Source organism: Phaethon aethereus (assembly GCF_964289735.1).
Source record: "Phaethon aethereus genome assembly, chromosome: 5".
NCBI lineage: Eukaryota > Metazoa > Chordata > Aves > Phaethontiformes > Phaethontidae > Phaethon > Phaethon aethereus.
In genome coordinates this window covers 14,274,144-14,296,902 of record NC_138579.1, presented here as the reverse complement: position 1 = coordinate 14,296,902, position 22,759 = coordinate 14,274,144, and the positions used below count along the sequence as shown (strand labels likewise).

The 22,759-nt window shown below is 39.0% G+C and overlaps 1 protein-coding gene across 3 annotated transcripts in view; it reads right to left on the bottom strand.

Annotated features, from left to right (window-relative positions):
* The window catches only part of BEGAIN (brain enriched guanylate kinase associated), a gene marked incomplete at both ends in the record, with an annotated part of 158,777 nt that extends 137,438 nt beyond the window's left edge, over positions 1-21,339 (bottom strand). For 2 of the 3 annotated variants that reach the window (XM_082000528.1, XM_082000529.1), the window contains one exon: positions 21,289-21,339. In XM_082000528.1, coding sequence (XP_081856654.1) covers positions 21,289-21,339 — 51 coding nt within the window. Of the gene's footprint in view, positions 1-13,198; positions 13,940-21,288 lie in introns of those variants that run through there. The other variant, XM_082000526.1, reaches the window with a different exon arrangement.
* Between the last annotated feature and the right edge of the window lie 1,420 nt (positions 21,340-22,759).

Below are 22,759 nucleotides of genomic sequence, written 5' to 3'. Positions count from 1 at the left end.
GGACATTGATATTTTAAGTCTGATATCAGATCACAAGCCTTGGTGAGTCCAGGAACATTGTTATCAGTAAATAAAGTAAAGCCCAAACAGTGGAAGGCAGAGGTAAAGATAGAGGGTTACATATATGGGTGCATAAGAAAAAAGAAAATACTAAGATGTGTAGTTGTGCCAGGCATCATGAAGTATCCTGTATTGTGCTTAAAATATGGTTAGTTATTTGGTTTGTAGAAGAACTGTTATATGAGAGGAAAGGGGCAAAGATCCAAAACAACAGAGAAAGTGTTTGGATATGACTGTTAGGCAGTAGAGGAGCTCAAAACACAGAGAAGTGCCAGTACTAGCCAACTATCCTGACATTTGTGTATCTGAAAAAATCCTAATGTGACAATGCAGAGCTCCAGAGAAGACTTGGATGGTCTGAGAGTCAAAGGGTGGTTGGAGAAAATAGCTGAATAGTGTAATTATCAAAGAGAAAAGGACTTGATTCAATTTTTTTTTTGTTACATACAGACCAACAGAAATTATGTAAGTACAAAGGAATAATTTCTTCAGGAAGAAAAATTTAGATGGCACTCATGGGGTTAATACGTTCATAGATTTAGATGCCCTTAAAAGACCAATGAAGAAAGCATTACAGACATTTTTGTGTATATTTTGTGCCTCAAGTTGCACCAGGGATATTAGACCAGACTAGATATTAGGAAAAATTTCTTTACTGAGAGAGTGGTCAAACATTGGCACAGGCTTCCCAGGGAGGTGGTGGAGTGACCATCACTGGAAGTATTCAAAAATGTGTAGATGTGGCACTTCAAGACATGGTTTAGTGGGCATGTTGGTGTTGGGTTGATGGTTGGACTTGATGATCTTCAAGGTCTTTTTCAACCTGAACAATTCTGTGATATAAGCATCTTGCAGCGTTATACCTTTACCTTCCTGACCAGACTGCACACTGTTCTTAAAGTTATTTCCTCTCAAGTATAAAGATTATATGATACTCTAGTAATCATCATAATCTAATTTTCTATTCTGTAGTTCAGGAAAAGATATCATATTTTCAGTAACAGTCTACATCTTAAAAGTTTTTAACAAAAAACACAGCAAGGCATAAACACTTAAGAACAGCGAGAACAGAAATGCTCCTAATCTAATGGATAGATCAAGTACTTTGGTTTTATATTTGATAAGCACTACAGGGGTATAGGAAAAATTTCTGGTATGCATTAGCATAAGGACTCCTCAAACTATGCAAATAAGGGAATTAATTGAACATTCTATGAATTATTTCCTTCAACTTTCTAAGGTATATTTTTGCAACATATCCATTTTATGAGAGACTCTTGAAACACTACATAAAACTGTTTAATTTAAGAGTTATTCTTATTTTACAGCTGGAGAAACTGAGGTAGTGCCAAGATGGGCCTTTACCCAAAGTTACACAATAAACCAGTGGAGGCAATTTTAAGAAAAAACAGTCTTGTGCCCTCTCTTGCTTTGACCATTAAGGAAAGCTTTCATCTTTCTCAGGAGCTTCCATTACTGTCCAGATTTAATAGAAGGGTCTCATACGTAGTGGTAAACCCTATAAATCTATGTCAAATTTTACCTAAATTTTGCAGCAATGCTTATCTGGAAAATAGTCGTTGATACACAAAACAACCATCAGCACTGGAGCAGCTGTGGTGTTAACAGTTGTGCAACAGAAAGGAAGGATTTAAAAGACTTTTTTTAGCTAGTTCTTCCTGACATATTACAGCAGTGCACATACACCTTCATAAAATTCCATTTTAGCATAGAGGACACGTGCTAATATTTATTATAGCTTTTAGGCTTCAAAGTTTTGAGAAATGCAAGAATCAAGCTATCGATCTGTGGTACTAAAATAACTGAGTTGCTAGAAGAGCTACCTGTTGTTTTACTTCTGATTATAGAAGTGCAATAAGAGTGGAAAATACTTAATCCCTAGTTGTCATAATGTTTAGCTAATTATTATGTTATTAAATAGCGACTCAGCCAGAAGGGTTCATTCGTTTCCTCCTTCTCAAAAAACTGGAGAGGTTATGCAATGAGAAAGTGAGAGCTGAAACTTTCTTCTCAGCACCTTGCTCTTTGTCACTAACATTTCCCAACACAGGGGAGAGATTTATTTCCTTCAAGGAAGGAAAGAACACTTCAGATGTGAATGAATACAAGAAAAGCAGGAAACCAACCATGGCTGTCAATACACAATTTATAGAGCTGTAACACCGCTGTGGTAATATCAGACAGAGACACAATAACCTGTAAAAATGATTCCTGCAGACCTGAGCTCAGAAATGAAGCAGTTAGCTATGTTAGTACCCAGCATTTGTTCTGAAGGCCTGGTGATTGAAGAACAAAGCCTCTTTCCTTCTCAGTTTGCTTCCTGCAATATTAGCTCCTACACTCCAAAATGGATATGAGCAAGGTACAAAAAAGCTGCCAGTAACTTGTGAGTGGAACAGTGTTACTTCTTTCTGCCCTTGCCTATTTCCAACACAAATAAACAGATACATAATAATTTTCCAACACCTTCCCTCCTGCTGCAGGGGAATGTTTCTTTTTTTTTTTTTGAATAATTAACAGGCTTTTTGTTATTTTCTACCACCATATGCTTCTTTCCTGCTCTGTATTTGCAACTCCTCAGTCTAGCTCCTGGTTTTGCAGCACGGGGAGTTGAACAGCAGATTGGTTGGGGAAGGTGGGTAGAGCAAGGGGAAGGTGGGGAAGGGGAGCTTACACACTTACACCCTAACACTGGAAGGAGAACTTAGAGCTCCATAAGGTCTGCTCTTGTAGCTACCAATGAAGTAAAAAGCCATTTACTTTTAACTGGGGACTGAGTGGCTCAACAAAAGAGCCAGACTAATTTTGTTTCAATTATTCATTGTGTTCTAATTCTCATTACTGTTTCTGTTTTAATTGTTTTTTTAATTAACTGCATTGATTGCAATGGACTGTACACTTCCCTCATGTAACTTTTCTGACTGGTTTAGCATCCATTTTTGTTTACTACAACGTCAAAGAAAGAAGCAAGAGGAAACCTCAAAATACTGAAAAGTGGCGAAGATGGGCAAATCCAAGGCAAATAAAGGGTCTTTTCTGCATTTTACTGCTTAATATGGGCACCCATGAAGACAATTTTAGCAGGTTTTTTTATCAATTTGTTACTCCACTTAAATTCCTTATGATGAGTGAGTAACTCTGGCTTTGTATGGTTTGCAATATGGTGATTCTGTTTCCTCCTTGTGATAACTTTCTCATGCACAGGGCAATATTTTATCTCCTACCGCTGTTTGGGGACTGGCTTGTGCTGGAGAGGCAAGTGTCTGGCACAGCACTGCTTCCACCCACTCTGTCTTTGCGTGCCCCATTGTGGGGCCGAGGACTCCCTGGGGCCCAGTGGCTGTGTGGCTGCCGCGGAGTCTGTCAGGGCAGGGCCTGGCAGCCAGGGCCTGTCACACCGGCCCAGCCAGGAGCAGGGCAGCCGGGCGTACTGGGGGCAGCTCCAGGCCCTGGCATTGGGCACCTCCCTGGGGATAGGGCTGGGCTGGGATGTGGGCCTGCGGGTGGGCCTAGTTTGATGGTGCCGATGACCAGGGGCAGGGCAGGGCTGTGAGGAGCTGAGACCTGCCCTGCTGTGGCATAGCTGGCGCAGGGACTGACAGCCCTGGGGGGCTGACATGGGGTCCTGGTCTGCAGGCCGGGTGTGGGGCACCTTAGGTAGTCAGGACCTTTAAGGCCTGCTGGTGCCATCCAACCCCTGACTGTTCCCCAGCGGCCGTTGCTGTTTTGTTTCAGCTGTCTGGCTTACAGGCAGTCCCAGTTTTCTTGTTGCAAGACTGTGATTCAGTTCTGAGCCTCCAGAAATAGGACGTGTCTGGTACTTTCTGTGAGCTCGCAGCAGAGCGCAGCATAGCAAGCAGTGCGAAGGTCTGGCTGGCTGCTGTAGAAATAAGTGGTTGTGAACCAGTTTTTGAATGCTCAATAGCTGCTCATTTTAACCGTGTTTACACAGCAGGTTTTTGTTCCTACAGTTATCTAGGGAGTGGCTCTTCTTTGGGGAAATATCTCTTGAAAATAAAGAGAACAAGCGTTGATGTACAAACAGGCCTAGTATTTATTCCTCATTCTCTTTTGTTTAAAATGCTCTCGCTATCCAAGCAGAGAGCAGGAGGCAGAGACTGCCATATCACTGATCATTCTTTCCTAACTAATATCAAATATTAACGCAAACAGCTTATAAGCTCAATGGATAGAGATGTGTGTTTGAATAATTTTAGTTTATCTTCACAGGTATTGAATTTACTGTCAGAAAATGAAAGCTGGTGGCCAACAGTGTCGTAATGGTTGATGGTTGGACTTTATGATCTTAAAGGTCTTTTCCAACCTTAACGATTCTGTGATTCTGTAACAAAAGGCTTTAGAGACTACAGCCTATGAGCTAGCTGTTCAGCAATAGATACTCCAGTGCTGTTGCATCCAGCTCACTTGAGTTTTTTCAACATTAAGCTCCCAACAAGCTCTGGAATATCCTTTTGGTAGTGAAAAAGGAAACAAATTTAATTGTAGATACAGTGCTGATTTCAGGGGTGGGGGACACAGTGAGATGTTTAAACAACTTCTGTCCAGTCTAGGTACTGAATAAGTTTTCTCCAATATAGAAAAAAGGACTTGAAGGCTTTTCCACGAAGGTTGATTTTCAGAAATAGGAAAGCTTCCTTTAAATTTGATAAGTACCTGCTTGTTGTTGGAGAGCCAGCATTTTGGAAATTTCAGAAGCATTCTCTCAGGAGTATTACACAGGTTTATAAATGTGCTACTATAGTTTCCAAATCAGAAAAATGAGCAGAATTGCATGTTATATTTACTCTCTGTAGATAGACAGCAGTGGTACCTCAGAGCAAATGCATCTGCTTGCTAATACCAAATAGTATTTGTACTCCTGAGACTCCACTCACAACTGAATATTATGAACTACCCTCTCAATAAGATTTTCCAATCAGTTTTGCATCTACCTTTTAATATTTGCCCCATATTTTCCTGTTTTGCTTATGAGAATGCCATGGGACAGTGCTTTAAAGCCAAGATTTATAGCATCTGCTGCTTCTTTCTCATCCACAAGATGTGTTTTCCTGTCATCTAAAACTCCTGGCACTGAAAAGTTTCTTCTGAGAAAGTCATATTTAAGCCCCTTTGCAAAGAGGAAGTCATTGAAACAAATGTCTGAGCTAGTATGTGAAAATGCCATTTTTAGAGCTTTATGAAAAAATATGTATTTTTTAAATATAAAACAGCTTCCAAAATGGGATCCTGCTTCTCATTATCAGACATGAGGTCAAGGCTGGTATTCTGAGATGTGAGTGATGGTGTTGCAGCACACTTTCATTTCTGAGGCCCACATTTAATGTAAAACCCTCCAATCCATCCTGTAACTCATGAAAGTTTCTGCTCTTGAAATTTGTTCGTCTCAAAGTTTTAATGCTACAGTTTCTGATGTGAAACTAAAACCCACGGAACACCAAAACCTACAGAGAAAACAGTATTTCAAGTGCAGCTTTGGCAGTGTAATGTAATACTGATTTTCCCTTTTCTGTCCCCAAAATGCATGCTGTGCTAGGTTCATATTAAGAAGTGAACATTTATATCACTCAGGTTAGATGTTAGAGCATGGTGGGGAGCTGAGCAAGGTTACCTCTACGTTCCTATTCATTGTGCGCAGTATGTCAGTGGGCAGAATTTTAATAGAATCTTAGAATGAATGAGGCAAAAATAGCAGTCACCCACAAGTGAAAAAAAATCAGAGCAACCTCTGGCTCTGGATAGTGCCTTGCATTCGGATATTCTCTTGGTAGAATTCAGAGATTTTCACTATGTTGACCAGAAAAAAATCATTGTGTTAATTATTGCATATGTCTGTAGGAGAGAGTCACTGCATGCTGAGGTCTTCTGCTTCTGTGATATTCCAAAGTCATGCTACGGCAGGGCAAAAAAACCCCAAAATATTTCATATACATGCCAAACACAGGCTGCTGGCTGAAGGAAGAAATGAAAAATGGGTGGAAACACCTTTAAAATCTGTTGTCATAAATTACACAGAAAGACTTTTAGACCAAACCTGGGCCAGAAAAGAAAGATATATTGGTCTTTTCTACCTCTTGCTCTTATGCCTTCCCTTGTCTGGCTCTGCAGTTTTCAGGCATCTCTGCTGATGGTAATTGTTACAAGCCTGTTGTAGCTTCCATTACCCTGAAAGCACTATTTCTCTCTAAAGGCACCTAAAGATAGAGCGTGCAATTGAGAAGTGATTTTCAAACTCAAAGGAAGGGGAAAAGTCACGTTAACAAAAATCTCTGGAAAAGAAACACTAAACATTTTTGATTGCCAATATTGCTTTCCTGTGGCTGGTGCCAAGAGATATTGAAATCAATGTGAGCTGCATGCGCTCAGCATTTTTCTCTGGCTGAGTAGCTGCCCCTCTGAAGGCAAATAGTAGATTTGGCTGGAAAATGGTTTTGTGTTCTGGATGGAGCGCTGAATCCTGTGCAGCAATTCACCATCATAATAGTGTCTGTTCCTTTACCTAAACATCTCCCTCCCAACTCACTTGCTGCTCCTCTTCTTCCCTAAAAATGGGGAGAGGAGGCAGGGGCAGGGAGGGAATACAATCCAAGTACAAACCCTAAGTTCAGAAATTGCAGGCATTATGGTGAGATATTTAATTTTGTTGAAAACCCTCTTTTTATTGTCAAGCAGCTCAGACTGTCTTTATTTTATCCTGTCTTGAATAAATAGCTTACTTTTTTGAGTACTGGCTTAGAGATGTCTATGCTTTATAAAGAAGATCTTGATCTAATTTGTATCTGATGAGCTGAGAAGCTGTAAATGACCATATGCGTCATCTTGGGAACATTGTAGTTTTATGCACTGTGTTCGACTAGACGAAGGATCCATTAGTGACCCAACGGAGGTGTTTTAGAGCAGGCAAGAACTCTCTAAACACCATCTGCTCATACTGTTTCTTGTAAAACGATGTCACATCTGCTGCTCTAAAAACATTATGCTGATGTCTCCTACAGTACATGGCTGCTGCACTCCTCTCAGCAGTGGGAAAAAGAGTCAATGCCACATTATTGGGACAAGAGGTGTTAACTATAGACGAAATTGCACATGGCCTTCTTTGCTTACCATATCATGTGACTGTACCATCAATGTCACGAACAAAATGAAGGAGAGGATTCAGCACTCTATATTCAGCTGATGAAGCTGGGTAAATACTTGAACTGTTAGTCTTTGCTGAGCTCGATCTTGCCCCAGCTTGGCTGCTACTGGTGCAACTAATACTACTACGTGCTTCAAACCTAGCACAGCTAAGTCCTCTCAGAGATTGAAGATAGCTTGAAGATACTTAAGATAGCTTGATCAGTGAAAAGTGAGGTTTGTCTTTGATTCCAGATGGAGTGAGAGTCAGGAAGCACTATTATTTCTTTTGGCTGTCAGATTTTATAGCTTAGAGTATTTGGCTGCCTAACACCTATGAAGTGTTATAAAGCTAATTTACCTACCCTGGAAGCTCCAAATGTACACATCTGCATACATTTGCAATACTACTCATTACTACTGCACCCAGAGTGACAATTTCATAATAGTGGTGTATAGAATTAGAAAAACAGTCAGTGTTTGTATCAGAAGGAGAGAGGTTATAATGATGCAACAGAAATCCTCGGAAGTACTGAGGAACTGCAGCCCAAGTTGACTGAAGATATGGTACTCTGCTTTCCACACCCACATTCAGTTGTTTTGACCTGTGATTCTTATACAATATTACCAAGCACAGAGACTCTTTTCAGTGATCTGCAGATAAAGGAAAAATAACAGAGTGAAGTTGTTATGGTTTATATCATTAACAGCTCAGTGGCTATGCTCACTTTGTATGATAACCAGTTTAAAGTTATTAAGTCTGAAAATTGCTGTATTTGCCTGATGTCCCTAAACAGTGAAAAGAAGTGACTGATATCTTCTCTCAGTCAAGTTTTGGTAAAGGAACTAAGCCATGTATTTCAATATCTATTTTGACAAAACATTTTTAGACTACTGACAGCCTTATGGTCACTTCCAGTTTGCAAGGCAGAGGGGAAGCAAACATCTAAACAGTGTCATGTGAGATAGCATGGCAAAAAGGAGGTCAGAATGCCAGCAAAGGTGGCCATATGGAATGTTCCATTGCCACATGACACTCATATGAGGCCTTAATGATATGATCTGTCATGTGCATGTCATGTGCTAAAGAATTGAAGCATCTGATATAATTCTCTTTCTTACCTTCCTCTGATGACCTTGAGTTACCAGTGCTATGGATCAGAGCTTCCTTATTTCTGCTATTGAGGGTAGTTCTACATTGTCCTACCTGTCTGAAAGAGCAGGAACAGACCAGAAAATAGGACACTAGAAGGCTTTTCAGGCCTGCGTTCTGCTGCTGGCTTGATCACTGACCTGGGCAAATCGCTTAATATCTCTGTGCTTCTGGTGCCACCTCTTACTATATCTCTTTTAGTGTATTGCATGCATGAGCCAGTGAAATAATAGATACTTTCCATTATATTTTATTTGAACCCAAATCTTACTTGTAAACATCGCTGTACTGTAAATGGAAATGAAAGATTTTGCATTCATCCAAGACCAAAGCAATTGCCTTTTTCACAGCATGGTGGCAGGCTGGAAGGCATGCCTGGGAAGTTCAGGTGTGGGAGGCTATAATTTCTAAAGATGCCTCTGCACCTTCAGAGAGCCATCCCCATGCTCAGGCATTCTTCTTGCCAGAGAACCTGTAATGAACGACAGGAAACCTCATGCGTAACAGATAGCAGAAAGAGCAGAAATTAGTATCACTTTCCTTGTTTGTGTTAATGTCTATGACACTACTTCAGTAGGTTACCTACAGGGTTCCTTAAGAATTAAACAGCCTACCTGGACTAGATACATACATCAGGATTTGAATCTTCTAGATACCTTATATAAATGTCTACACTGGTCATGTTTCTTCTTTACAATAATTATCGTAATACTAATTTCTTGTGAGAGGAATGAAAAGGAGTGTTATTCTAGTTTGCTCTTCAGTCATCTGCATTTTATAAGGATGCAAACCTTTGTAACTGGCATTTGTCCCATTCTGTCTTGAGGGCTATTGAAATGAAATACTTTAGGGCATACATTGACTGGAATCAGAGAGAGAATGAATACTTTGTTTTCAGATAAGTTTGCTAAGGCTACAGGAGGGAATTGAATTGCTTATATGGAGCCAAAGTTTGGCCCTTTGGACTAAATCACACAGGTGGCAGCATGACTGCATCAGTGACTCTTCAGGTTCCTTGTCCTGACAGGTGGCTGTAGCATCAACCTGAGCAATTCGTTTGAGAGATGAAAGACAGATGGAGATTTGAGACAAGAAGGGATGCAGTTAGCTTGGTAGCTGCAGTATGTCAAATATAGAAGAAACCCTGCCAAACCAATCTGAGAAGCCCCCATAATATGTTGCCACACAAACACGTCACTCTGGGTTCAGAAGAAGTCTGTGTTCATGCAATGATGCTGTCTAGGTAATAAGCAATTGTTGTTGGCTCTGCCTTCATTGGTGCAGCTTTGTATAGATGTGGCTAAATTATTCTCGGACATGACTCTGTAAGCGTGGTTAGTTCCTATGGAGTAAGGCCCTGTTTCTGCCCTCTCACCACCTGCCCAATTCAAGCATATTTTATAGCATCTGAAGTCTTAACTTCCAAAATGTTTTGTAGAAGTGCCATTATCCCAACTCAAGCTTGTTTTTTAAGACATCCTCTGCACCAAATTGGAACATTGTGTTGCTAGCAACTCAGAGGGGATACTGCAGCTTACTAAGGCATTTGTGTTGATCAAGCTTGACTTTGCTTATTCCGTGTGATGAGTTAATGCCATGGCCTTAGGTGACAAGTGCACAATTCCTTAGGATATGTATGCATATAGTTGCAATGATGAGGTCAATAATTATGTGCTTCTAAGACCCCTTGCACACAGAATGTGTACGACTGATAGTTTCTCATAAGATGGAAAGATACAGCTCTTCTAAAAAAGAAATAAGATTACTGTGATGGAGAAAAATCAATGTCTAATATCGTATTATATAGTCCCTTGTGCAGGCAAAAGTAGATACATAAAGACAAGATCTAGTTGGAAAGTTGATCCTCATTCATGTATGACTAACATTAGCTGAAATGTAATATTCGGGTTGTTTTAAATCTCAAGATACTGCAGACTTACTCAGGTCTGAAGTCAGTCTCCTGTATGATTATTTAAGAACTAAATTTTTACCCATCATTTCCTCCTGGAAAAATGGCAATGGTATCCAAAGCTTTCCTGAAGGCATTGGTTACTTGGAACAAATGTATTTATGATAAAATGTGTATTAAAAGACATTCTCATGCCTGGCTTGCTTTGAAACATACCCTGGATCTGAGGAAAATACATATTGTTTGGACCCACCCACATTTCTATTTGTGTTGATCTGTCCTTTGACAGACTCTGACAAGTATGTCTTTCCAGTTCTGAGAAACTTTACATTGTGTACAACCCTTTTCAGACTTTTCCTGCATTTTTCAGCCTCCTGAACTGGTCATTTCCTTTCAACCTGGAATTGGAAATATGATGTCGTCTTGAGGTGTGCATGCTCCATGCGTGGATTTGGAGGCTTGCTTTCATCTAGTTAAATCGTTTTGCTTTCCTGCTTACTTATCTGGTGACTCCAAATTTAGAGTGATACATAGAAATGAGAAAAAATTTCATCCTGCTGGCCAGCTTACTAAAATATTTAGACCACAGCAATGTCATGTCCATTGTATTTGGTAATTGTTTTCTACCTATCAGAATTCCCTTTAACCTCATTCACTACATGGAGCATCCTTTTTGATACTGCTAGCTGTCTGGAAATTCCTCTGCGTAGATCTACAGTGAAGGTGGTTTCTTTGTGAGATTTCATTTCAGTGGCAGCTGCTTGCAAACCGATAAATACTTGCTGAAGAAATGTCCCTGAACATTTTGAGCAGTTCTCAGAAGTCTGAAAGTTGAAAATCACTTTGGTGGGTCTGGATCCAATATAGACACATCAAATGTAGTGCAGACACAGTTGAGGACACCTCAGGGGTCTTCAGAAAACATAACAGATATGAGGCAACGTCACAGCATTCCTCTTCTAACTCACTTTTTTTTTTTATTAGGTGCAGCTTTCTTAACCTCAAACTTTCAAGCATGTTCTTTCATGCTCTTCAGGATATGTGTTGTTATACCTCTGCTATCCTGTTTTTATATCTAAGTCAATGTAACCGGATCCATTTATTTCTTTCAAAGATTATCTTCTGCATATGAATAATAACTTGGCAACATAAAACATGAAACAATTTTAGGCAATGTTCTATATGCGTATTCAAATGAACATTACATAACCAAGTCCTTTTTAAATATCTTTACAATAATGGCACCCAAGACTGTCTGTACAGTTATCTTTTTGCTTTTTACTAGGCATACTTCAGGTGAGGACTTGCACTAAATAAATTACATTGATGTCAAAGTTTTTGCATGTAGGAAACATGAATCTGCAGGTGTGGCTGAACATGTCTTGCTTTTGTTTTTCGCCCTGCCAATCCTTTCTTGTCTCATGGTGAGCTCTGAAGACTGAGGCATTGTTTGTTGAGGTAAAATGATTTAAATTGGTAACTACTGTGTTTAATTTAAATAACTAGACTTAGAGCAAGCTGATTCTTACATTCGAGGAGACTGATGCCTACACTAACTGAGTGGAATTACAGAGCACTTGGGAGTGTTTAGTCAGTTAGTACTTGATCAGTTGGACATTCCAGTCTGTACAGTACAAACAAGTCCACTGGAAAAGATGCTCTGACAGATGGCTAATTGAAATATGAAAAAAGCGTATCCTGCCATGGGCTCATGCTGGAGCCTCCTGACCCATTTGCAGGACAGCTCCAATTGTGGAGCTGTGACATGACACAGTGTGTAAATTCTCTCTGTGTTTCATTATCTTTCACCTCTTCTCCCCCTGGCCATCTTTGATAGATGATAATTAAAACATCCAAGGACATCCCATAAAATCCTAAACTTGGGTTACTGAAGATTGCATGAAATTATTAAGACTGGGATGTTTCCCACTTGCTACAGTCCTCTGTGAAAACAGACAACCTTTTGTTTCTTTGTTTTTAAATTTGAATAGATGTTTAAAATAATAACTCCCTGTAAGTAGCTCCCATTTTAGCAACATCTGTGTACATATGTATAGTCTTAAGCAACAGTTCCTGGACGTTTATTGTTTTAGCAGGATTACAACTACTGTTCTAGAGACATAATAGCATAATGTATTGGTTCAAAGTTTGGCAGCTCAGGTTTTCTGACAATGCCATGCAATCAAGGACCAACAATTTCCCCTTGCCTCCCTCCATAGGTGTAAACACCTCTTCCTCAATCAAATAAAGAATAAAATTTAAATTAAAAAAAATAAATAAAATTCAAGAAAAAACTACAAACATAAATATTTTTGGCCAGCCCATAGAAGAAAGCTCAGCCTTTTTTTCTTTCTTTTTCAGCTCTTGAGGGTTTTTTTTAAAGAAAAATCAGGGAAGAAATTATCAATGTATATGTATGATCCCCAGACACACAAACCTTGACAATATTTTCAGATGTCAGTGCTCTTGCTAACTGAGCATGCCTGTTTAGTGTAGAGATACCTGAGCAAGTTGTAAGCTAGTGAGTTTGACTGAGTAGTCTGTCACAGCACCCTCTTCACCCTTTTCTGAGGGTGTCTTGGCTGCTCATATTGAGCTGACCTGGTTATATATATGCTTCACTGCAGTGCAGGAATACTTTTCTTGTTTGATCTCATAAAGCCTTCCTTTAAGACACCAAACTAAAAGGAATCCTTTTGTATCCTCTCAGCTTGTCTAGTTGTATCCTGTCCTTCCATCCTCCCATACCTCCTAGAGCTGGTTTCTTCAGCTACTAAAAATAAAACCTCCATGTTTGTTCCACCCTGGAGAAAAGTTTATGTACACAGTAGAAGCCCACCCAGGAAGACAGAAAATAGTCATGTTAATGCACAAGTACTTGTCACATACCACTCAAAGAAGTAATTTGAGAGAGAGCTCACCATGCTTGTACTTCTAGGCAGAGATGCGGATTTTGTGGCTGGCATTTCTTTGCTTTGAGAAATCATGATTTCTACAGGCAAGCCAGATCTTGTTCTGTATGAGGCACTGTTATCAAACAGCCTGAGAGAGGGACTTGTATCCAGGGACAAGGATTTCTCTAATTTGCGCGTTCGTCCTCCAACCACAATGTCGTCACTTCTCAGACTCTCTAAGTCTACTTCTTGATGGGTTTTCCCATCTAGAATGTTCTCTTTCCAGCTTTCAGGAGGCTTTCTTTTAATATGCAAATCATCTAGGCTTCTCACACCGGGTGGAAAGGTATTTTTCAGTTTAGCAGCTCGGTATGCCCTCAGGCTCATGGGATCAAGCACTCTGAAAGTAACTTCATTAATAAATTGGGAGAATTTGAGTTTAGCTTCTATTTTTTCTTCCACAACAGACAATGAACTTGATGATCCTTGACTCACCAAACTCAAATCGGATGCAGAGGAACTGCTTTTCTTGTGAGTCTTCTGCCTCTGGAGCTTTTGGTTTGCGTTTTCCACTTCTGCTGGATATAGAGAAGAGTGTTCCAGTCTGTGGATTTTTTCACCCCCTTTCTGACAGTGCTTTGATCGATTGGGTCGATAGCCTTCATTCTTATTTTTGCTTTTAAAAAAGCTTTTAGCTTCCGACCTTGTGCTACCCTGTAACTCAAAGCTGTCCTCACTGGAGCTGCAGCGTTTTGAGTAGCTGTTCATTGCCAAATCTCTAGAGAGTTTCCTCTCCACATCAGCTCCTACTTCTGGTACGCATGCAGTGGCGGGTGCACTGCATGCTCTTTCTTCAGTCACCCTGCCAACCCCCTCTTGTTTGGCTGGTCTTCCAGGCACAGCACCCTCTGGCTTAACAGGGGAAATGGAGCCCTTTGACAGTGACTCCATTTATTTTTGAGTCTGTATGTCAGCTGGCATCAGTGAAAGTGGCATTCCCATAAATCTTTCTCTATCTTGTAAGACAACAGGCATGACTTTGAAAGGCATAACAGTGCAATCACTACATTTTATCCCATATACATCCCAAATTATGCATATGTTTCGTAATTAAATCAATTTCTCATCATTTTAATTAGCCATACTAATAAACAGAATCCATAGGGCATGCAAATTTTCCAGGGTATCGAGTGCTTAGTGGATGAGCATGGGCTTTCATTGATCCAAAGTGGCATATGATATATTCCTGTCTGTTGAACTGGAAACCAAACTACCATGATGTAGATCAATTCTCACTAAGTAAAGTCTGGGGTGGTTCTGTTTCAGGGCTTTTTAAAATTCGATAGTAGAGAAGGTCATGCTATATTGTCCTAATGCTGCTAGTGTTTGCTATTCTATTAGAAAGCTTAGTGACAGATCTGGACCCAGAAAAGCTAAGAGAGAATGTGATTCTTGCTTTCTACCTGCTTGTTCTTGCCATGATTTTAATTCTAAACTAATTATTAAAGGTTTGAATCCAAAGCGAGGTGCAATACTTTAGCATTGTAAATGAGTCTGGAGTAATAATGATGTGTTCTTCCAGTACCTTGAAGTGAAGCTCTTCTCATTCTTTATTATCTTTATAGACAGACTAGTCTCAACTGTGAAGTGCAGAATTTCTATTTTTGCTTTGTATTTGTAGGAACCTAAAGACTAGTTTAAGTGAGGTTAAGGGCTATAATCTGAGTTTATAATCAGCGTGAACATTTGGAATGTCCTGATGATGTGGTGCCACAGGAACTAACCAGAGAATGAACCTACTGATAAACTCAAAAGAGTTTTGGTTTTTTTTTTACATCAGCTTACTTTAGCGTAAGGGTGAAAAGTAACCCTTTTTGTCAGGTGGGAATCAAACTCTGCTTACATTGCTGTCATTGTCACCACCATGGCTTTCTGACTGATGCAATGCAGCAGGTGGAGAAAGAAAAGAGAAGTGAATTACAAGCAGAAACCTGAGTGATGTCCCTTAAACACTGGGGCAGGATGGCATGAGGAGGATCCCTGGAAGGGATTGAGGAGTAGGAGAAAATGGCAAGGAAGGGGAAAAAAGTCAGTGAAGAGCACATTTAAAAGTATTATACATAGCCCACAGGTCAGTGGCAGCTTGCGTTCAAACGTAGTTCCATGAGCTTTTGAAACGGACATTGTATTTAGGTCCCTCACTGCAAGTCACTTTGCCCACTGCACAGGATTTATTGCCTCCACGCTGGTAATTCCAAGACTCATTTGAATCATAGTTCATAAAAGCTGCTGAAGTGTTACAAATCTCTCAAATTATCATAGTAAGTGCATTAATTTCGCAAATAACAGGGGGACAAGAAGATCCTTTTAACACAGAAATCAATTGCTTTTACTGGAATTACTTTCTGAAATGCTTCCATATTTTCTATGTGACTGTGCCATTCCATTGCATGTTACAAGCATTATCCTGATCACAGAGACAATGTGGCTTAAAATGCATAAATCCTGTTCACACTATCTTGTTTTAGATGAATTTATTCCTCTCTCACTTGAATGTGAATAGTGAGAGTTTAAAGGGCTGGTGAAGGCTTTCTATTGTCAACACAAAGATTTTCATGACCTTTTCAATGCAGCCAGGGAACAATACAGCACTACTCTCTTCTTGTAAAGTCAGAATTTGGGCTTTTTCAGTATGTCCCAATAGAGACTTCTGCAAACTTACGGTTACTCATTGAAGCAAACAGGATTTCCAAAGAAGTAAGGTCTATGCTAATGTATCTCAGGTCTTTTGCCTTCCAGGATCCATTAGAGCTTGGCAAAGTGTGAGTTCTGCAATTTTAATGGACTTCTTAGTATGTCTCTTTCAGAAACAAGAGCGAGCCTCATTCTTGAGCCAGAATCTGTAATGACTTGTACATATTTGGAGAACAGCTTTTTTTATTCATGAGGGATTGGGCTCATTTGTGCATGAACAAAGCTATGTTAACTACAAGCACAAATTCAGCTATCCAGTGCATATGCGCAAATTTTAAGGTGCGACTCTGACAGAAGTCTGTGGTACAGCCAACACAAATAGCTCATATAATTCTCTTATATTGTCAAGAATGAGCCCATTTGTTCTGAAATATGTCACACGTATAGCAGTCAAATACAATTTTTTTAAAAAATAGGAAAAATATCAGGTTGTATCTTATAGATAGCCTAGGTAAAGTATATAACACTTGTGCGTTTTTTATACTGCTTATACTGCTGCTTCTTTTTCTTCAGATGATTTCTACCTTTTGACTTTAGACATATGACGTAGGCATGTCAAATTATTAAGAAAAAAAATTAAACCACAGCTGCAAAATCATAAATAGGTCTTCTTACCTGAATGATATAGGTCTTTTCACATCAATCCCTCTAAATCTTGATTGGAATAGATGTTATCAATGTTTATAGTGACAATAACTATTCAGTGGTCTGTCTTAAATAAATTCATCAAAATATTCTCTAGAGACTACCTGAATCACAGAAATTATTTCTACTAGTCACATATAAAAATAGAGAAGCTGAATATTAAACCAAAATATGTTTAAGAATCTGGATGTTTGAGACTGAACTCCATTTGATGTTCATGGTTTATGTTCCATATGTTGAGTGACTTTTTAAAGTGTTAGAATTATTTTACCTTATATATCTAGACCTCTTTGAAGACATTACTGATAAAGAGAATTTCTTGTTCCAGTGCAAGCAGGTATGTCTGTGAATAGCAATGCATTGCTGCAGTACTCTGGGCTGTACTCTTGAAAGAAATACTTTCAGAAAGCTGTATTAATGATCAAATTCTTCTGTTATTTCTTGCCACAACATGCCTCTGTTAGGTGGATGTTTGCCTGATTGTATTAACGTTAAAATAATCTTAAGAGAAAAACTTATGCCCTATTTTAGAAATGGTGGGCACAACTCTTGGAATAATACATGCAAATTAATCGAAAACTGTCTGACCTAAGTGACAGACTTGACTGTAAATAATATGCCCTTTGTTAGCAGCTCTGCCATTAGCTTGTTAGTTGATCTTTGGTGAACACCTGCACTTTCTTGTAGAGCCACCATTAACTGTCCTTAAAAATTAGGAAAGGACTGTCTTTTTCTGTGCATTGGTACACAATCTTGCATAATGAGACCCTGATAGAGGTGACATCTCTAGGTACTAACAAGACTCACATAGTGATAATTCATAAGTGAACCATTTCTAGGGACTCAAGTGGATCCAGTTCATAATTTTGTGTAGTGCAATGGCTAAGCTGTTCTATTTTATTTTAGTATTAAGATAAGAATATAAACAGAGCAATACTGATTCTTTCCTATTAAATTGACTGCTGAACCTGAAATGTTTATAACAGAATCATAACTAAGATCACAGTGTAAATGGGACTTTCATAATTATTCAGTACTTCATTTGACAAGACTGAAGTATTCAGGGACTTGCCTAGTAAACTTGTTGCTTAGGAAAACACACAAAGATTTTTCTAAAGGTTAATTTAGGCTTATTTATATTATGAGTGTCATTCTAACAGACATTATTAGAAACCTGCATATTTTGTATAAAAAATGAGCATAACAGGGTTACATCCAAACATGACTTAATGCAATGTAGTGTCTCTATAGACCACTGTCTGAAGATTTAAAATTGAAAGCTGAGTTTTGTGGGAATTAAAGAAACAAATTCTATTAATTCCCTCCTCCCTTTTAAATGATAACCTTGTTTTTTAAACTTCAGGATATTTTAATTCTTGCTAATAGTATCAAAAGCAAATACAAGTTATCTATGTAGCAAAAAAGCTGCAGTAGGTTGTTATGACAACTGGAAGTCTCTTTGTATAGAGCTCTGGAAGAAATGATCATTTTTGGGTCAAAACAGACAACAACAGTTCTAGTACTAAACAAGTGTGAAAAGTTTTTTCATATCTAAAATACCTTTTGATGCATTACCAATAATATATTCAGCAGATTATCTACATTAAAAAATAAACAAGTCTAAAGGTTTTCCACATTTTCAGATTTATAAGAAAATTTTAGGTCATTAAGGAAAAAAAAGTAAATCTGTTTTTAAACAATATTGGGGTTTATTTTAAATCCAGTTAAAGGTTGGTTACAGAGCCTTTTATAGTCAGTGAGTAAACACCCGGATTTTGGATCAATAACGACGCTGTTCTCTGTGCTGTTCTTGTTGCAGCAAAGGGTGAGTGTTTCCATTGTAATGGAGTGCTTTTCCTATAAGTAATTTTGTTTCTAGTTCTCAGTCAGGCTTTCAACTACTCAGAAATACTGCCTAAGCACCAGAGCCAAAGCCACTGGAGTTGGTAGGAATTGCAGTTCATGTCAAAGTTCTCAGTTTGCCCTACGGATGCGTAAGTCCTTCCGCATACAGTCTGCTCTCAAAATAGCTATATCTATGTAAGGGCCCATTCATATATACACTTCCCTCCTGCCTTTAATAAAAATTTTATTGCATCTTATTCACTACTCTGCACTTAATGCAGTCCATTTCAGAGTGTTTTATGGGACTTTTCTGCTTTACAATTAAGTTTATCCATTTAAATAATATGGATGTTCCCCTCTGGTTTTCTTTTAGCAGATGGTTTCCTTTTTCTTTTTTTTCTGTATGGTTGCTAAATACTAATTTGCTTTTAATACAAGGCTGTCTAGCCCAGTTTCTTCAGCAAGACAGTGTTGGCTTAAATTCTTCTTGACACTGTTTTATTTAGCTATTCTCCAGAAAGCGTATCACATTTCCAAATTAATGGGAATAATGTCTATGCCTAGGATGCTAGGTGTCACATAGCAAAATTCCATTTCACTAAATATTACCTTCACCATCTTCTTCTTTCTTTTTAGAACAAATAATTCCTAAGGGACAGGAAACACAGCCATCATTACCTGGAGGCATTTTATCTCACTAGGTTCTTCTTGAAAGTCTTGCATTCCTAAGGAAAATTCCAGTATTTGCTCTAAGATCCAGCTGTCTTCAGGACCAGCAGAATGAAAGTTCAGTTCCTTTATTTTAATGAGTGACTGTTAATGGGGATGGGTTAAAAATCTTAAAATGAGTTTTTCCTTTCTCTATCAATTGTTGGTAGCTTTGTGTCATGTAATGACAAACAGAAAATTGGACCTGTGCTGCCACCGTTAAATCCGTCTGGATTCTTAACAAATGGTAGATTTTAGTGTCATGAAAAGGATGTGAAAAGGTACTGAGGTGTCTTACAGACCAGAGACATTTAAGAAAATCACACTTCTGTGCAGGAATCTGCATGGTGGACAGTGTATGCATCTGACCTTGAATCTAAATCTGAAGATCTGAAAGATCTAAATTCCTCTAAATTCTCATTAATCTACCTCCCCACTACATTGAGGAAAATATTTACCTGTCTTACAACTAAAGACTGACCAAACGCAATGCAACACATCGCTGTGCCATCTTTCTTGTCAACAGTCAAAAGTCTGATTCATTTAATTTATAGCTTTATACTAGACAGAGCTCTGCTAGGCCTGTAAGAAATGTTGAGCATTAGAGGAGAGAGGTTTTTTAGCATAATTTCTGCACCACCCTGAAAACAGGGTCACTGCTCTCTGACAAATGCTACAGCTGCAGTAAAAGCAGAGCCAGGTACCCATTTAACGTGCAAGATATATTTATAGCTTTAAAAATTAATTAAAAATTAAGGAAGAGAAAAATGTAAGCAAAAAATACTTTAATATATCAAGTTTAAAATTATTTTTATGACATTACAACAGAAGAAAAGAGTCTTTCCATTCGACACAGGTCCTTACTGCGCTCAGTATCATACTGTCAGAGCACCTTCCATTGCTGTGCAAGCAGCCAAATTAGTATCAGTTGTAAGCTGTTGGCTGTTGTGTTGTCTGCTCCCTAGCAGCCAGAAAATTGCACTGTGGACACAAATTGCTGTGTATATTTTTAAAGCTGCTCAGAAAAAGGTACCAGCCACTTACGGCATTAGATAGTGACATTTGGTAACCCTTAATTCCCAAGGGACTTAGTCCCTTTCATTCTCCCATGATGAGAAATTTTACTCTTGCTGAGAAAAGCCAGAGAAATGAAGTTGCAGATTGTGATCTTTTTTCAAGGGTTTTAAGTGATCTTTTATTTATCCACAGCTCAGACAATGGACTGCTTTGAAGAGAGGAATATAAAATGATATGGAGGCTGATCTACAATATAGTGAACAGATTTGTGGTCTAGTTAAACTGAGCTTCAGAGCATATACACTATAGCATTTTCTTCATGTTGGAACTTCTTAGCACTAAAAGCTTGGGTTATCACCTGCCTGGGAGATTGTTGTCCTCATCCAGGAGAGATGGAGTTTCCTACCTGTCCTGGTTTCGGCTAGGATGGAGTTGGGTTTTTTTCTTCCTGATAGCTGGTGTAGTGCTGTGCTTTGGAGTTGGTATGAGAATGATGTTGATAACACACTGAAGTTTTAGTTGTGGCTAAGTAGTTGTAGTGCTTATACTAAGTCAAGGACTTTTCAGATTCTCATGCTCTGCCAGCGGGGAGGTGCACAGTAAGCTGGGAGGGGACACAGCCAGGACAGCTGACCCAGGCTGGCCAAAGAGAGATTCCCTACCATACAATGTCATGCCCAGTACATAAACTGGAGTTAGCCGGGGGGCAGGAATCACTGCTCAGGGATGGGTTATCGATCACGGGGTGGTGAGCAATCACTGTATTGGGCATCACTTGTTCTTGTACATTCCTTTGTCAGTATTATTATTATTGTTATCATTGTTGTTTCCTTCTCTCTTGCTGTCCTATTAAACTGTTTTTGTCTCAATCCATGAGTTTTTCCTGGTTCTCTCCCCATCCCACTGGGGAAAAGAGGAGTGAGTGAGCGGTTGCATGGTGCTTAATTGCTGGCTGGGGCTAAACCACGACAGTCCTTTTTGGCACCCAGCGTGGTGCTCGAAGGGCTTGAGATAATAACGGTTGCAGGTCATGATGTCAGTTTATTTGATTTGCTAAACCACAACACTAGCTAATGGAAGATAATAGCATCTGTGAATAAGAATTTCTTTATCAGATTAGTGTTTAGTGACCAACCGCGGCTGCGTACCTTGACTGTGAATGAGTCTTCAAAATGCTTTCTGTCCTCTGCCAACATCATCTTTTTCTTGCTCAGCTTCTGCTTTAGCCAGCTGCTCCATGAGCTCTTCTTCACGCGCTGTACCTTCTTAGGAGCCGTGCTGCAGGATGGGTAGAGCTGTAGGTCAGCTGTATTATACTAACATTTGATTCTGTGTCTCCAGTTCACTTTGTAGTTGCTTGGTGAAAAGACAGCAAAATAACTGATCCTTCTGAGAATAACAGATGAGGAGCCTTAGTTTCTTCCACTGCTCCTTAAACATGTGTGTTTTTAGGAAAGTGTCAAATCCTTTGAGTCTATTCTTAAACTTGTCCTTCTTTGAAGTAGGATGGCAGTGTCATGTGGCTTTCCAAATTAGGTATACTGTTTTCCTCATTTTACTGTCCCTTTTTTCGCTTCCTATCTTCTAGCCCCTAGATGCTGATGATTATTATTATTATCATCATCATCACTATCGCTATCACTATCACTATTATCACTATTATCATTATTATCATTATTATTCAAAATAGGAGGAAAAGGCGTGAGAAAATTTGAGACAGTAGAGAGGAAAAGTGAGTGGAAGAATGGAATTAATGTCTCATGCAAAATCAGATTTGGCATAAAAATACACTTCCTTTTTCTTCAGGTGGAATTACAATATTTCCCACCCACTGAATTCTGCTTTATTTTAAAATGCATGATATTTTCTATGACAATTTAATTTATTTAACTTAAGTCCATTCCATGCTGGATGCCACAGTCTGCAAGGCCTTGCTGTCTCTGAAGCTATATAACATCCCTTTCCGATGTGATACCACCTTACTGGTGAATTAAGTCTACCCAAAGTCCAGCCCAATGATGCTTCAAGGAATATTGAAGAGATCTTTCAGTACAACAGTGTTTTTCTTGTCATCTTTTTTACATCTGCAGGGATATGTAATTCTACTAATTAAAGGTTAAACATAGAGGAAAGTTTCAGACTGGGAGGAAAGTCTTTGTCAAATGCATACACCACAAAGGAAGAAGATGTTGCTATGATATTCTCTTTTTTTTTTTCTCCTGTCCAGTGAGCTTATTCAAATTAGTAAATTTTGTGTTAGACTGAGCTGTTCAAGAGCATATTACAAAAATTCAAAGTTCTTTGTAGTGGGTCAAATCCCTGGGGGCCTTGACTTTCATAAGAACAATTGACCTGTACTAGGTTTGTGGGTTTTCATTAGGATTATTCTTTTGGAGGATTAGGAAACCACAAAGGATAAGGAAGGAATGAGCCTTTGCATCTAGGCAATGCCATCTCCTTGATGTCACCATTGATTGAAGTCACCATTTCCCCTTGGAGGCCTCAGAAATGCAGCCCTCTTCCTCCTCCTCACCCTCCTAATCTTTCTCAGAAGTAGTTGCCAATGATTGCTTCCTCTTGTTGCTGAATAGTAATAACTGTGGAAATGGTCAAAGCTTG